We start from the raw sequence: 14,148 nt of genomic DNA, 5'->3' as shown, positions 1-14,148 counted from the left end.
TCCAGACAGTTGTGCACCCCCACCTCCCTGCCCTGCCCCCAGCACCCCACCTCTTGCCCTTTCACCCCCCCCACTCTAGCCAGTTGTACACCCCCTTCCCTGCCCCCACTCACCCCCCAACGCCCTCATCCCCTGAGCACAGCTAACTCCGTGCCCCCCTCCCCCTCCCCCCCAGCACCCCCCCATTCCTGGCTATAGATAGCTGTGCCCTGCACCCCACCCCATCTTTTGATGGCTGTGGGGGAGATTTCAGGGTTCAGGGGGATCAGCAGCTTGGGGGAGATTTGGGGGGGCCCAGCATGTTTGGGGGACTGGAACTGAGTGGGGTACACAGGGCAGGGGATGGAGGAGGGGCATGTGGGGAGTGCTGGGGGGGGGTAATTTAGGGCCTCCATACCCACCCCATTCCCCGCTGGGGGGAATGTCACGCCGAGGGGGGACTCTAGGAAGTGGGGGAGGGGCACCCCCCAAACAGCACCCGTCACCCCCCCAAACAGCACCCGTCACCCCCCCAAACAGCACCCATCACCCCCAATCCATGCCCCTTCTGCAGTGACCAGTCGTGGTGGGGCAGACTGGGGCCTTCCCATGGTAGCCCGCTTTCCACTGGAGGGGGTGTGGGGAAGGTGGTGTAGAACCCAGGTGTCCGGGGACAGTCTATCTATATAGCCATCAATCCATCGATCTCTTCCCTGCCCACCTGCCCATCTATCCCCATCCACCCTGTATCTATCTGCATCCACCCCCTCTATCTATCTATCCACCCATCCCCATACACCCCCCTTTATCTATCCTCATCTATCCCCGTACACCCCCATCTCTCTATCCCCATCCACCCTGTATCTATCCATCCATCCCCGTACACCCCCCTTTATCTATCCTCATCCACCCCCCATCCATCCCCACACATCCCTTCTATTTCTCCCCACCCACTGTCTCCATCCCTTCCCCTCTTAGCCCCCCCTCGTCCCCGGGCCCCCCTGCCCCCCGGAAGCACTGCCTCTATATCTCTATACGCCATGTCTGCGCTCCAAGTCGTGCCGTGCTCGTGAGTTTTGGTTCGTTCGTTCAGGCCCCCTCGCTCGGTGTCGTGAGATTTATTTTTCCTCCCATCTCCGCCAAAAGAAAACTGACGTCGACAAAGTAAAGACAAGGACACACTAATAAACCAGCGAAACCCCCCCATCATTCCGCCAGCGTGCCCCCCAAAATATAGAGAACAAAAGTAACAAAAACCAAATAAAAAGAGAAAGAGGGAAAACCTTTCAAAGCTTCTCCAGTCTGATTTCCAGGGCTGGGGTGCGGCTGCTTCTGGGGTGGGGGCTGTTTATACAGGGACCCTTCACCCAGCGCCGAGATTCAGCTGCCTCTGGGGTGGGGCGCAGGGGCTGTTAATACAGGGACCCTATGCTCTCTGCTGGTGGACCTGGGAACTGCAGTCTTTTGGGGTGACAGTCACATGCTGGACACCTGCACCCCGATTTCCCCCAGGGCCCCAAACCCGACGCAAAGACTCAACTCAGCAAAGCATGCGGCTCCGAGCCTGGTGTGTGTTTATTAACAGGAAAAACACGGGGGGGGGGCATTCAAATCAGTTGCTCAATAAAATAATTTCATTACCCAACCCCAGATCCCTGGATGATCTGACGAACGGAGAGAGGCGTCCACAGGGAACCCAGGAGTCCGGGCTCCCAGCCCCACATCCCCACTCTAACCCGCCAGACCCCACTGCCTTCCCAGAGCCAGAGAGAGAACCCAGGAGAACTGGCTCCCATCCCCCCCTGCTCTACCCACCAGCCCCCCTCCCCTCCCAGGGAGAGAACCCAGGAGTCCTGGAGTCCCAGCCCCCACTGCTCTAACCTACCAGACCCCACTCCCCTCCCAGAGCCAGAGAGAGAACCCAGGTGTCCTGGTTCCCAGCTCCCACTGCTCTAACCACCAGACCCCCTCCCCTCCCAGAGCCGGGGAGAGAACCCAGGCATCCTGGCTCCGACCCCACTCCCCTCCCAGTCCAAGACGCTCACTGCGTGGTGGGGAGGTACATGGGGGTCACGTCCCCCCAGGCCCGGGCCTTCCCCGCCGCCCAGCTCATCAACTGTGGCGCCCTGGCGAGGAAGATGGCGATAAGGGTGCGGACGTCTCCCTCAGCCGAGTGGGCCCCGTCGGGGTCCCTCCCGAAGAGCCCCCGGAAGAGCGCCCCCAGGCTGTACCCCCCCTGACCCCCCAGACCCAGCTCCTTCATGGCCTGCAGTGTGTCCAGGCAGCCGGTGGCGGGGGGCAGCTCGGCCCCAACGCGCGCCAGCTCCGTCCGCAGCAGGGGGAAGTCGTAGCTCCAGCCGTTGTGGGCCACCAGGCAGAGCGGGGGGGCTTGGCGGGCTAGGAACCCGCCCAGGGCCTGAGCCACGGCCCGGTCCAGGCCCCGCTTCCCGTTCTCCTCCAGGTCCTGCTGGCTCAGTCCCGTGATGCGGGCGGCTTCCGGGGTGAAGGGCTGTTGGGGGTCGATGCACAGGGTGAGCTGGTCCAGGACGCGGGGCAGCCGGGGGGCGGGGGCGTCCTGCGGCGGGCACTGCAGGAGGGAGTGGCGGTGCAGGGCGAAGAGAGACAGCTCCGTGATGCGGGGGCGGTCCGGGGGCAGGCCGGTGGTCTCCAGGTCGAAGAAGACGAAGGTTTGGAAATCTTGGGGGGCCATCATGGCTGGGGAGGAAGAGGTGTGTGAGCGGAAGCTGGCGATGCGGCTGCCTCTGGGGTGGGGCGCGGGGGCTGTTTATACAGGGAGCCCATGAAAGGGGTAGAGTAGGGAGCCAGGACTCCTGGGTTCTCTGCCTGGTTCTGGGAGGGGAGTGGGGGCTGGTGGTTAGAGCAGGGGGGGGGAAGCCAGGACTCCTGGGTTCTCTCTCTGGTTCTGGGAGGGGAGTGGGGGCTAGTGGTTAGAGCGGGGGGGGCAGGGGAGAGGGCTGGGAGCCAGGACTCCTGGGTTCTTCAGCACTCACCCACCACGTGACTGCAGTTAAGTTTCTCCCTGGCTGTGTGCCTCAGTTTCCCCTCTGTTGTGTGCAGATAGCTCGTCTCCCGGCTGGTTGGTGTCTCCTTATCTGCTCCCCGGCGCTGTGAGAGCTCTCGGGGGCGGCGCCAGGGAGGGCTGAGGGTCGGTCACTTGCCATCTGCGGGGGCGGGGGCCGGTTCCTCGTTCCCGGGGAAACCGAAACTGCCCCAGGCAAAGCGATGAGTCACCGGGGCTCTTTTCGGAGTCAGCTTCCCCTTGGGGGTGTGGGGGGAACGCCCTGCTAGCGCCCAGGGAACCCAGGCGTCCGGGCTCCCAGCCCCCGCCCTCCCAGCGCCCAGGGAACCCAGGCGTCCGGGCTCCCAGCCCCCGCCCTGCCAGCGCCCAGGGAACCCAGGCGTCCGGGCTCCCAGCCCCCGCCCTCCCAGCGCCCAGGGAACCCAGGCGTCCGGGCTCCCAGCCCCCGCCCTGCCAGCGCCCAGGGAACCCAGGCGTCCTGGCTCCCAGCCCCCGCCCTGCCAGCGCCCAGGGAACCCAGGCGTCCGGGCTCTCAGCCCCCGCCCTGCCAGCGCCCAGGGAACCCAGGCGTCCGGGCTCCCCCCCCCGCTCCCTTCCCGCCACCATGAGACCCCAACCACTCCCCTCCCGGAGCACAGATGGGACCCAGGCGTCCTGTCTGGGTCCCAGCCCCCAGCCCAGCTCTGGGGCAGCAGGAATTCACGGCGCCACAAACAGCCCCGGGCCCCGCACGGCAGCGACTAGCCACGTGGGGAAACTGAGGCAGACGGTGGGGGGGAGGGGCAGAAGGTTGCACGAGGCTTCCGGGCGCCCCACCCCGCTGGGATCCGGGGGGGGGGGAGTTTCCCGCGGGGGGGGGAGCGTTGCGAGAGGGACAGGAGAGGGATGGGCGGGGCGTTGGTAGGGGCGGGGCGCGCTGGAAGGGGCGTTGCTAGGCTGGGGGGGGGCGTTGCTAGGGGCCGTGCAAAATGGGCGGGGCGTTGCTATGGCCGGGGCAGGCTGGAAGGGGCGTTGCCAGGGGCGGGGCGCGCGGGAAGGGCGTTGCCAGGGGCGGGGCGTGATGGGCGGGGCGTTGCCCAGGCCCGGCCCCTCCCCCTCGTGTCACTTCCGCTCGCTGCTGGCGCCTCCTGTCCTGGGCCTGCTCCGCGCGCCGGAACCGCGGGCCCCGACCCCCCCCGGCTGTGCCCCCCCCGGCCGGGCCATGGAGCGGTACCGGGGGCTGACGGACACCGAGCTCATCGCCATGCTGCAGCGCTACGGCATCGCGCACGGGCCCGTCGTGGGTACGGGGCGCTGCGGGGGGGGGGGACTGGGGGCGCTGCGGGGGGAGGGGTATCGGGATGGGGGAAGTTGGGGCGCTGCGGGGGGGGGGGGACTGGGGGCGCTGCGGGGGGAGGGGTATCGGGATGGGGGAAGTTGGGGCGCTGCGGGGGGGGGGGACTGGGGGCGCTGCGGGGGGAGGGGTATCGGGATGGGGGAAGTTGGGGCGCTGCGGGGGGGGGGGGACTGGGGGCGCTGCGGGGGGAGGGGTATCGGGATGGGGGAAGTTGGGGCGCTGCGGGGGGGGGGGACTGGGGGCGCTGCGGGGGGAGGGGTATCGGGATGGGGGAAGTTGGGGCGCTGCGGGGGGGGGGGGACTGGGGGCGCTGCGGGGGGAGGGGTATCGGGATGGGGGAAGTTGGGGCGCTGCGGGGGGGGGGGACTGGGGGCGCTGCGGGGGGAGGGGTATCGGGATGGGGGAAGTTGGGGCGCTGCGGGGGGGGGGGGGACTGGGGGCGCTGCGGGGGGAGGGGTATCGGGATGGGGGAAGTTGGGGCGCTGCGGGGGGGGGGGACTGGGGGCGCTGCGGGGGGAGGGGTATCGGGATGGGAGGAAGTTGGGGCGCTGCGGGGGAGGGGGGACTGGGGGCGCTGCGGGGGGAGGGGTATCGGGATGGGGAAGTTGGGGCGCTGCGGGGGGAGGGGTATCGGGATGGGGGAAGTTGGGGCGCTGCGGGGGGAGGGGTATCGGGATGGGGGAAGTTGGGGCGCTGCGGGGGGAGGGGGACTGGGGGCGCTGCGGGGGGAGGGGTATCGGGATGGGGGAAGTTGGGGCGCTGCGGGGGGAGGGGGACTGGGGGCGCTGCGGGGGGAGGGGTATCGGGATGGGGAAGTTGGGGCGCTGCGGGGGGAGGGGTATCGGGATGGGGGAAGTTGGGGCGCTGCGGGGGGAGGGGTATCGGGATGGGGGAAGTTGGGGCGCTGCGGGGGGAGGGGTATCGGGATGGGGGAAGTTGGGGCGCTGCGGGGGGAGGGGGACTGGGGGCGCTGCGGGGGGAGGGGTATCGGGATGGGGGAAGTTGGGGTGCTGCGGGGGGAGGGGGGACTGGGGGCGCTGCAGGGGGAGGGGTATCGGGATGGGGGAAGTTGGGGCGCTGCGGGGGGAGGGGGGACTGGGGGCGCTGCGGGGGGAGGGGTATCGGGATGGGGGAAGTTGGGGCGCTGCGGGGGGAGGGGGGACTGGGGGCGCTGCGGGGGAGGTGTATCGGGATGGGGGGAAGTTGGGGCGCTGCGGGGGGAGGGGGGACTGGGGGCGCTGCGGGGGAAGGGGTCTCTGGGTAGTGGGGGGACGTTGGGGTGCTGCGGGAGGAGGGGTCTCTGGGGCGGGGGGAGTTGGGGTGCTGCAAGGGGGGGGCAATCTGTGAGGGAGGGGTAGGGCAGGGCAGCATGGGGGCCCACCTGACCCCCCCCCTTGTCTCCCCTTCCCGGCCCCCAGGATCGACCCGGAAGCTGTACGAGAGGAAGATCTGCGAATACGAGAGCCAGCGCACTAAGCTATCGTCCCCAGGGGGGGCTGGGGGCTACTCAGGTGAGTGGGGGGCCAGGAGGGGTGGGGAGGGGCCAGCAGCAGCAGCCACTGACGCCCCCCCCCTCCCTTTCCTGTGTGTCTCTTCCCTCCCGCCCCCCAGATCCCGGCACCACCGAGACCTACATTCGGGAATCTTACAGCTACCCCCGGCATGAGGAGCGGCGCCGCTATGGGGCAGATGGTGAGAGGGGGCTGTGGGTCAGGAGTGAGGGGCACCTGTGGGGGGTGAGCAGATGGTGAGAGGGGGCTGTGGGTCAGGAGTGAGGGGCACCTGTGGGGGGTGAGCAGATGGTGAGAGGGGGCTGTGGGTCAGGAGTGAGGGGCACCTGTGGGGGGTGAGCAGATGGTGAGAGGGCGCTGTGGGTCAGGAGTGAGGGGCACCTGTGGGGGGTGAGCAGATGGTGAGAGGGGGCTGTGGGTCAGGAGTGAGGGGCACCTGTGGGGGGTGAGCAGATGGTGAGAGGGGGCTGTGGGTCAGGAGTGAGGGGCACCGGTAGAGTTTTCCAAGACTTGGGGTACCGTGGCCGAGGTGTCTGAATGTTCCTGTCTGCTGTGGGGGTGGGGCTTCGAGGTGCCTCCCACTGACCCCCCCCGTCTCTCTCTGCCCCCCAGACTCCAGCCCCACCACGACGTACACGCGGGAGTTGTATGATTTCCCTCGTCGTGAGGGTCGCACCGGCTACCTGGGCGATGGTGAGTGGGGGACGGGTAGAGGGGGCAGCATTTCCTCTGGTGGGGGTGGCAAGAGGGGGATACAGAGCAGCGAGGATGTGGGGGGAATACGAAGGCAGGAAGGGGAGTCTGGTACGATTCCCTTGGCCTGGGCTTGACACCCCATCCCCCGCGCCATGTTCACATTCCTGCAACAGGGAGTTCCAGGGGTGGAGCTCCAGTGGGGAAGGGGAGAGCCGTGCCCAGCCCCCCGTCTCACCCCACTCCTCTCTGCCCCCAGACATGGACACCGAGTCCTACGAAGAATCTTCCTCCTCCTCCTCCTCCTGGCTCTATGGGGCAGCCCCAGGTCCCCTGGGGGAAGCCACCGCCCGCCAGCCGGTAAGTCAACCCCTGGGTGTGGGGGATGGGACATAACCTCCCCAAATAACGTCTCAGGGGTGCGGGCGGCCTGGGAAAGGCAGAAGGCACGGGTGTCTCTCTCTCCCCCCACCCCTTTGGCGCTACCAACTTTCCAGTCCCCTCACTCCCCCCTGCTTGGTCCTACCACCTCCAACCCCCAACTCTGCCCCCGTCCCAGCACCGTGGGGGGCAATCCTGGATTCGGCCGCTGGCCCGGCCTGAAAAACTCGAACCTTAAACCGTTTGCTGCCAGGAGAAGTTGGGCCCAGCGGAGCCGGAACTGAATTTTGGCAAAAGTGTCTAAAAACCGATGCAACTTCCCGGGAGCTGATTTTCGGCCGGGTCGATAAATTCTCTCGTCGGTAGTTTGCCCCTGTAGGAAAGATAAAGAACCAGCCCCGGAGAGTTTAATACAGACAGAAACACTGCCCGTCTCCGGGACACCGTCTTGTGCCGCGGCGTTACGTCCCCCAACGCGGTCAGCTCCCAAAACGACCCTCGTAATGGATGATTTGACAATTTACCAGCCTCTCCCCAGCCCTAAAACCCAGTCCGGTTCTTTGGCTTGTTCTGTCCCCTGGCCTCTCACGTACCCCCGAGCGTGTCCTGGGCAGAACATTTCTACTCGGGACAAAGTTCTCCTGTTCTAAGAGCGAAACCCACTTCAGCTTCGCAAAAGGAGGCGGCGTGTATTTGAACAGGGTGATCGGGAGCCGGAGGCCGGTTCAGGGCAGGGAATGTATTCTGAGATACTGTTCTGGTGATAGCGTGAACTTTCTTTGTGTACGTGATGTGATAAGACGTATTGAGGATATTGTGTGTGTGTGTGTGTGTAATATAACCCCACAAAAGTGAGTTTCAGGAAACTTTGTTTTGAAATTGGATTTCTTTATTTCGGGGCTAAAATTTGGCTTGGGAATTTGGTTCCCCTGCCAGTTCGGGTTCATTTTCTGTTCTCTCACGGTGGTTACGTTATTTGAACAGGCTGTGTGAGATCGAGACAGAAATTACCCGCCGTTCCGCCTCGTGAGATAATGTCGTCATCTAAACAAGTCGAGATTTTCCCCCCAAAAGGCTCTTTTCTAACCAAAAAAATAATTGTTTGGAGCCCGTCCATTTTCTGGGTTTTCTTGCCTGGTGCCCGTTGTTTGCGGACGGGGTTCGGAAGCGAGTGACTGTCGAGCTGGGTGACGTTTTTCGACCCGTGGCAGCGTGCGGCGGAGAGATTCTGCGGTGGGACCAGTCCTGGGGCTCTCCCCCGGTGGGGCGTCCCCATTGCAAAGCCTGGGCGGGCGATCACGCTGCATTGGGAACCTGGGTTTACAATTGCCGGCCCTGGGGCTCCCGGCTGAGACTGGGCTGCGTAGCCGGGGCTGAGGGTTTTCTGACCCTCTCCATGTGCGTGTGGACCGTCGAGGGGCCCGCACCTGACAGCGAGCCCAGGGCAGTGATGCTTTTGAGAGTCGCTCGGACTGGGGGGGGGCTGGCTGGGCTTGTGAAGCCACAGCCAGTGTTTCGCCGTTCGCCCCCCAGGGGCATGTGGGCACCGCTAATTTATCCCCCTTCCCCCCGCAAAGTCGTAAGTTAAATCTCCACAAGTGGCAGTATGCGGGAGGGTCCCTTTTCACTCGCCGCGGCCACTCAGGTTAGCCGCCAAATTCAGCCCCCATAGGTAGGCGCGGCACAGATCGGCTTTCATTGATTTTAATAATTGCGTCAGATAACGGTTGGTTTTGAGCCCCTTTGATTCCAATTTTTTATTTTATGGGTTGAAATGTTCTCAGGTGAGAAATTCTGGGTTTGAAGCATTTTTTTTTTTAAATCCATTTACATTTTCCCAGGTGGGAACAACAGTGGAACGATCGTGGCCCCTGAGATTTAGCCTGAATTCCCTCTGCTGGATACTCTAGGATCAACCCCACACCTAGAGATACTCGCCTGCTCGGCTCAATTGGGGGGGTTACGCATTTTTATTTTAGTCTATTTCAATTTGCACAGTTGCGGGCAGTTACGGGGGAAAAGGGCAGGGATCGGGGGAGGGGAGACGATAATTATTTGATGACCCTGGACAGCGAGATTGAAAAATGTAAACTTCATACCCGTTAAAACAGCAACATCCCGTATCCAAGTCCCCGGAAATACACTCTAACGAGCGCTCCCACCTCTCCATTTCTAGTATTATCCCTTTTTCTTTTTGGTTCTGTGTGTCTGGGGAAATTGAGGCTTACCGGGATCGACCGCTAAAAATCGACTCCGTCCCGTTGGATTTGCGGTCGACGCGGTGGCAAATGAAAATTGAATCCCACCCTTCTAGTTCCTCCCTTTTTATTTCTGAGCAAGGTCTCAAACGTGAGGTCCAGGCCCGTCAACGCTCTCGTTACGTCGCGGGGGGCTGGGCGAGATGTTACACCCACTTCCGGTCAGTCTCCAGGAGAGTTCTTCGCCGCCGCCATCTCTTGGAGAGGCGGCTGCAGTAGAGGGACGGGAAAACACCTTTTTACTCCCCTTTCGAAGGGAGTTAAATGAAGTGGCCTTAATTTAGCTTCAAGTCTCTCTACTCTAGTATCAAAGTGCAGCTGCAGGGAGGGTCCATAAGGCACCTATGAACCCAGCAATGCTGGCCACACTGTTGTTTCAGTTAGGGTGAGCTGTCCCCTTCCTCCATTTGTACCCCCCCAGACCGCTTGCCTTTAGTATCTCATGTCTTCTAGTATCTGCTGTCCCCACAACAATAGGAGGCAGTTTGGGTGTGCAGGATGTGGGGAGGGGAAACCCCAGTTTAAGGCTTGTATTGCAGCACCGGCCCTGTAGAGGGGATATGCAAATTACCCCTAGGCAGAGCCGGAGTATGCAAACGAGGGAGGGCGTGGCCTGCATTACCAGGCTGCCCCTGTAGAGGGGGTTCTGCCCCCCCTCGCTGATGGTGCGTTTCCTTGCAGATCGGAGAGGCCGCGTCCTACACCCCGAGCAGGTCGGAGGAGACCGAGAGGTGAGATGGGGTCGTGGCGTGGTTGGGTACCCCTTGGGAGGGTGCTACCTGGCATTGAGCTGGGGCAATGGGGGGAGGGGGGGGATGGTGTGGTTTGTGGGGGGTGCTGCTAGCCGTGGGGGCAGAAGTGGGGGAGATGCCAGGATGGGGGGAGCTGTGGGTGCTGGGGGGCTGTAAGCACTAACCGCTGCCCCCCCCTTTCTTTTTCCCTCGCCGAGCAGGGACGGCATCTCCTACCAGCGGGTCTGCCAGGCTCGCCCGGCCCCGCCCCCCATGCGGGTGGAGCCGCGCCGCGCCATCCACCCCCTGCCCCGCGGGGGGCCGGGCGGGGCCGCCGGGGGAGGCTCCCGGCGCTTCCTGCCTCTCTGGCTTCAGCTGCTGCTCTTCGGGGTGCTCGCGGCCTTCCTGGTCTACGTGTACTGCGCCCTGCAGGGCGGCGCCGACGACAACCCGTTCGCGCTGCACCATGAGGAGTGAGGGGGCGCCCGGCCTGTCCCCTCTATGGGCCCACGACCCATTGCCCTGCCCCCCGACGCCCACGTCCCCTCTCTCAGCCCCCCTGTCCCGTCCCCCTCCTCCCCAGGCATCCCCAGGGGCCCACGTCCCGTCTCCCTGCCCCCCGACCCCCCAGGGGCCCATGTCCCATCTCTCAGCCCCCCTGTCCTGTCCCTCTCCTCCCCGGGCATCCCCAGGGGCCCACGTCCCGTCTCCCTGCCCCCCGACCCCCCAGGGGCCCATGTCCAGTCTCTCAGCCCCCCTGTCCTGTCCCCCTCCTCCCCAGGCACCCCAGGGGCCCACGTCCCATCTCCCTGCCCCCCGACACTCCCAGGGGCCCACGTCCCATCTCCCTGCCCCCCCGACGCCCCCAGGGGTCCACGTCCCATCTCTGTCCCCCCATCCTGTCTCCTCCCCCAGGGGCCCAGGTCCCCTCTCTCAGCCCCCCATCCTGTCCCCTCCTGCAGGGGCTCACCTCCCCTCTCTCAGCCCCCCTGTCCTGTCCCCCTCCCCCCGGGCACCCCTGTCCCGTCTCTCAGCCCGCCGTCCTGTCCCCCTCCCCCCAGGCACCCCTGTCCCGTCTCTCAGCCCGCCGTCCTGTCTTCTCCCCCAGGGTCCCCTGTCCTGTCTCCCTGCCCCCCAACGCCACGTCTCGTCTCTCAGCCCCCCGGCCCATCCCTGCAGGGCCCCCTGGCCAATCCCTCCTTCCCCCTCCCCTCTCTCCCAGGAACCTCTGTCTCCCCCTGTCATCTATGCCCTCCCCCATCATCTTCCCAAACCTCCCCCCCCATCATGGCCCTGTCCCCAATTCTGCCAGCTCCCTCCCCCCGTCCCTGCTCAGGGATGGTTATTGGGGAGGGGCTCCACAGCTGCCCCCACCTCCAGCAGCCCGGGGTCCCTGCTGGTGCCTGGCGTGTTTACGTAGGGCCTACGCTAAGTGCCTCCCGGCTCTGCCCTGCCCTGTGCCTACCCCATTCCCCCAGGGGTTAACATTATGGTGGGGGAGGGGCCATGACCTGGGGGGGGGGGGGGGTCCCAACACACACTGCAGCTCCTGCCTAATCCAGGATCATCTCTACCCCTCCCATGCTCCTCTCCACGCTCCCCCCGGAGCTCTTCTCCCCCTCCCCCACCCACCCTGCAGTCCTTCCACTCCTTTTTTGGGGGGGTGGGGAAACTAGACTGCTTCCCCCCCCCAAGTGTCGGGGGGCTATTGCCTCCCCAGGGGAATCGGTGACCAAGTGGTGCTGGTTCGCTTTTGCTTTTGTAATCTGCTTGGGCAGGTGGTGGTGGAGCAGGGGCGGGGGGGGGGCTCTGCATTTTCCTAGCCAAGGGGTTTGCTTTTGAAACAAACCAGCCGTGTGGGAGCCACTCAATAAAATTGGGGCTTTTTTTGGTTGTTTTGTAAAATTTGGGCTTGTTTGTTTGGGGGGGGAAGTGCCCCAAGCCAACCACCCCCCCTATGTGTGATAGCCCCTCTGTGCCAGCCACTCCTCTGCCCCCCTGGAACCAATCACCCCTCCAGCTCCCTGCTACGGCAACTCCCCCCTCGAATAACACTGCACAGAGCCAGGACTCCTGGGTTCTCTCCCTGGCTCTGGTGGTTAGAATGGGGGCGGGGCTGGGCTCCAGGACTCCTGGGGTCTGGGGGTGGGGCAGGCCTGGGCTCCAGGACTCCTGGGTTCTCTCCCCAGCTCTGGCAGGGGAGTGGGGGTGGGGGGGATGTAATGGCGTTGATTTTCAGCTGGTCTCCCGCCCACCTCAGAACAAAGTGCCACTGAAGTCATAGTTTAGCTTGTTGGCCCAAGCCGGCCGGGCCTTCCTGCGTCTAGGCCTAGAACCGCTGCCCGGCCGTGCGCCAATTCCGCCGCGGAGAGCTTAGCGGGAGCCTTCACCTGCCCGTGGGCCGAGCCCCAACCCCTCGGCTCCGCGTCCCATTCGACGGGGTTTGAAACACGGGCGGCTGAGACAGGAGCTGCTCTGGAAATGCCAGATTCCCCCACAGCTCACCCAAGGGGGTGTTAGCTGCTGTGCCTCAGTTTCCCCATCTATATAATGTGGATAGTACACCAGAGAGTGGGAGAGGGGCTGTCCCAGAGATGTCTCTTCTCCACAGCCAGGCTGGTGGGTCTTGTTCTCATGCTCAGGATTACCAGACTTGGGGTGGAGAAGGGTTCCTCCCCCCTCCCAAAATCAGCCGGGATGTTGGGAGATTTTTCACCTCCCCCTGCAGCCCAGGGCATGGCTCGTCTGGGCCTGTCGCACTGGGGGGCACCTCAGTCTCCCCCAGCCAACAAGCCATGGGGCTCAACCCCGGGGGAACTGAAGAGGCTTTGCCGAGGCCCCGCGTAGAAGAACTCGGCAAAGACACCGTCCGTCCAGGCTGAATTTGGACGATCCCGTTCGTTCACTACTTGTTCTGGGCTCAAGTCACCGCCTCACCTGCTCTGTGCTCAGCTCAATAGCCAGAGCGCCGGGCGTCCCTCCCACCAAGCCACGTTTTCTAATCCTTGAATCATTCTCATGGCACTTCTCCGATGCCTCCCCGCCTGATCAACGTCCTTCTAGAGCCGTGGCTGCAGGATCGCCGCAGCGGTCACACCAGGGCCGAATCCACCTACGCGAGCGTCCCCTCTCGGCACCCCAGGGGGGCATTGGCTCTTTCGGCGCAGGTCGCACGGGCAGCTCCGCCACAAGCCCCCAGTCCCCCCCAGCAGGTCAGCACGGCCGGCGGTTTGTTCCCACTGAGCCGTGTTCAAACACGCTGTTCCCCAACGCTGCAGCTCGGGCGGTAGCAGTGACCCATCCTCTGTTATTTCCCGCGGCGGGGGCCGTGTCCATCATCCATTGACTTTTTACCACAGGGGTCAGGCGGACCCAAGGCAAACACCTTCCGGCGGTCAACATCGGTGACATCTACACCAGTCCCTTTAGCGACCAAACCTGGGAGCTCATTACAAGAAATGAAGTTAATTTGACAGGATCTACTTTTTCTAAGCCCAGGTGCTTGGCGTTCATTATATTGCCGAGTCCTGTAGTGTCTGCTCTCTTACCTTCCCCGGGCTGAATATCCCGCATTCTCTTTCTTCCAGCCCGCTGGAGCTTCCCGTGTGCCCCACCTGTAATGAAAACCGCCATTACTGGGCCGGCCAGCTCTTTTCAAACTCTTGGCTGCGAGTTCTACGAGCCGGCCGCTCTAAAAACGTCCAACTTTGAGTAGCTGGTGTTTGATGTGCACCAGGGATCCTAGTGGAACGGAAGGAGGGTCCTCACTGTCCTTTTCTGCGTTATTATTGATCATGGGGAAGGGCAGGTTAGGATCGTTGCGGGTGGGGCTGGGACCGCGTGCTGCCGGCTAGGCCCGCCCAGCGGGATGATGCCGTGATCGCTGCTTGAGCTTGCAGGTGACACGCAGGTTGTCACCAGCCATCCCTTGGCGCGCGAGCATGACCTCGCTGCTCGCCTGGTGACCTGCCCGCAAGCCATCGTACTTCAATCCGACCACCTGCACGTGTCTCGGTGTAGACCCTTAGCCCAGAGAGGAGATTGGCTGTTGGAACAGCGTAGCGGGGGGCAGTAGGTGGCCTGTTGATTTCAGGCCACTTCTCCGGTTGGTCAAGAGCAGTTTGAATTCTCCTCTCATCCTGTCCTCCGCAGACTTTGGGGGTGCGCGCTGGGCTGGTACCCCGACCTTTACAAAGATACTGAATAGAACACACCCCTT

The 14,148-nt window shown here is 63.9% G+C and overlaps 2 protein-coding genes across 3 annotated transcripts; one reads left to right on the top strand and one right to left on the bottom strand.

The window, feature by feature from the left end:
* Positions 1-1,536: 1,536 nt before the first annotated feature.
* Positions 1,537-3,868, bottom strand: LOC135976353 (three prime repair exonuclease 2-like). 2 transcript variants are annotated; one of them, XM_065571560.1, is made up of 2 exons: positions 2,995-3,868; positions 1,537-2,694 (listed from the first exon to the last, which is right to left on the bottom strand). In XM_065571560.1, the coding sequence occupies exon 2, from the start codon at positions 2,690-2,692 to the stop codon at positions 2,021-2,023; it is 672 nt and encodes a 223-aa protein (XP_065427632.1). In that variant the 5' UTR covers positions 2,693-2,694; positions 2,995-3,868; the 3' UTR covers positions 1,537-2,020. The 2 variants fall into 2 exon arrangements, with proteins under 2 accessions (XP_065427632.1, XP_065427631.1); XM_065571559.1 differs by having other exon boundaries at positions 2,991-3,866.
* Positions 3,869-4,112: 244 nt separating this feature from the next.
* LOC135976352 (emerin-like) lies at positions 4,113-11,834 on the top strand. The gene is made up of 7 exons (XM_065571558.1): positions 4,113-4,302; positions 5,774-5,866; positions 5,967-6,047; positions 6,479-6,559; positions 6,819-6,919; positions 9,880-9,929; positions 10,151-11,834. Exons 1-7 carry the CDS (start codon positions 4,221-4,223, stop codon positions 10,404-10,406), a joined length of 744 nt encoding a protein of 247 aa, XP_065427630.1. The 5' UTR covers positions 4,113-4,220; the 3' UTR covers positions 10,407-11,834.
* Positions 11,835-14,148: the final 2,314 nt, after the last annotated feature.

This window comes from Chrysemys picta, chromosome 17, assembly GCF_011386835.1.
Source record: "Chrysemys picta bellii isolate R12L10 chromosome 17, ASM1138683v2, whole genome shotgun sequence".
Classification (NCBI taxonomy): domain Eukaryota; kingdom Metazoa; phylum Chordata; order Testudines; family Emydidae; genus Chrysemys; species Chrysemys picta.
This window is presented reverse-complemented; position numbering and strand designations above follow the sequence as displayed.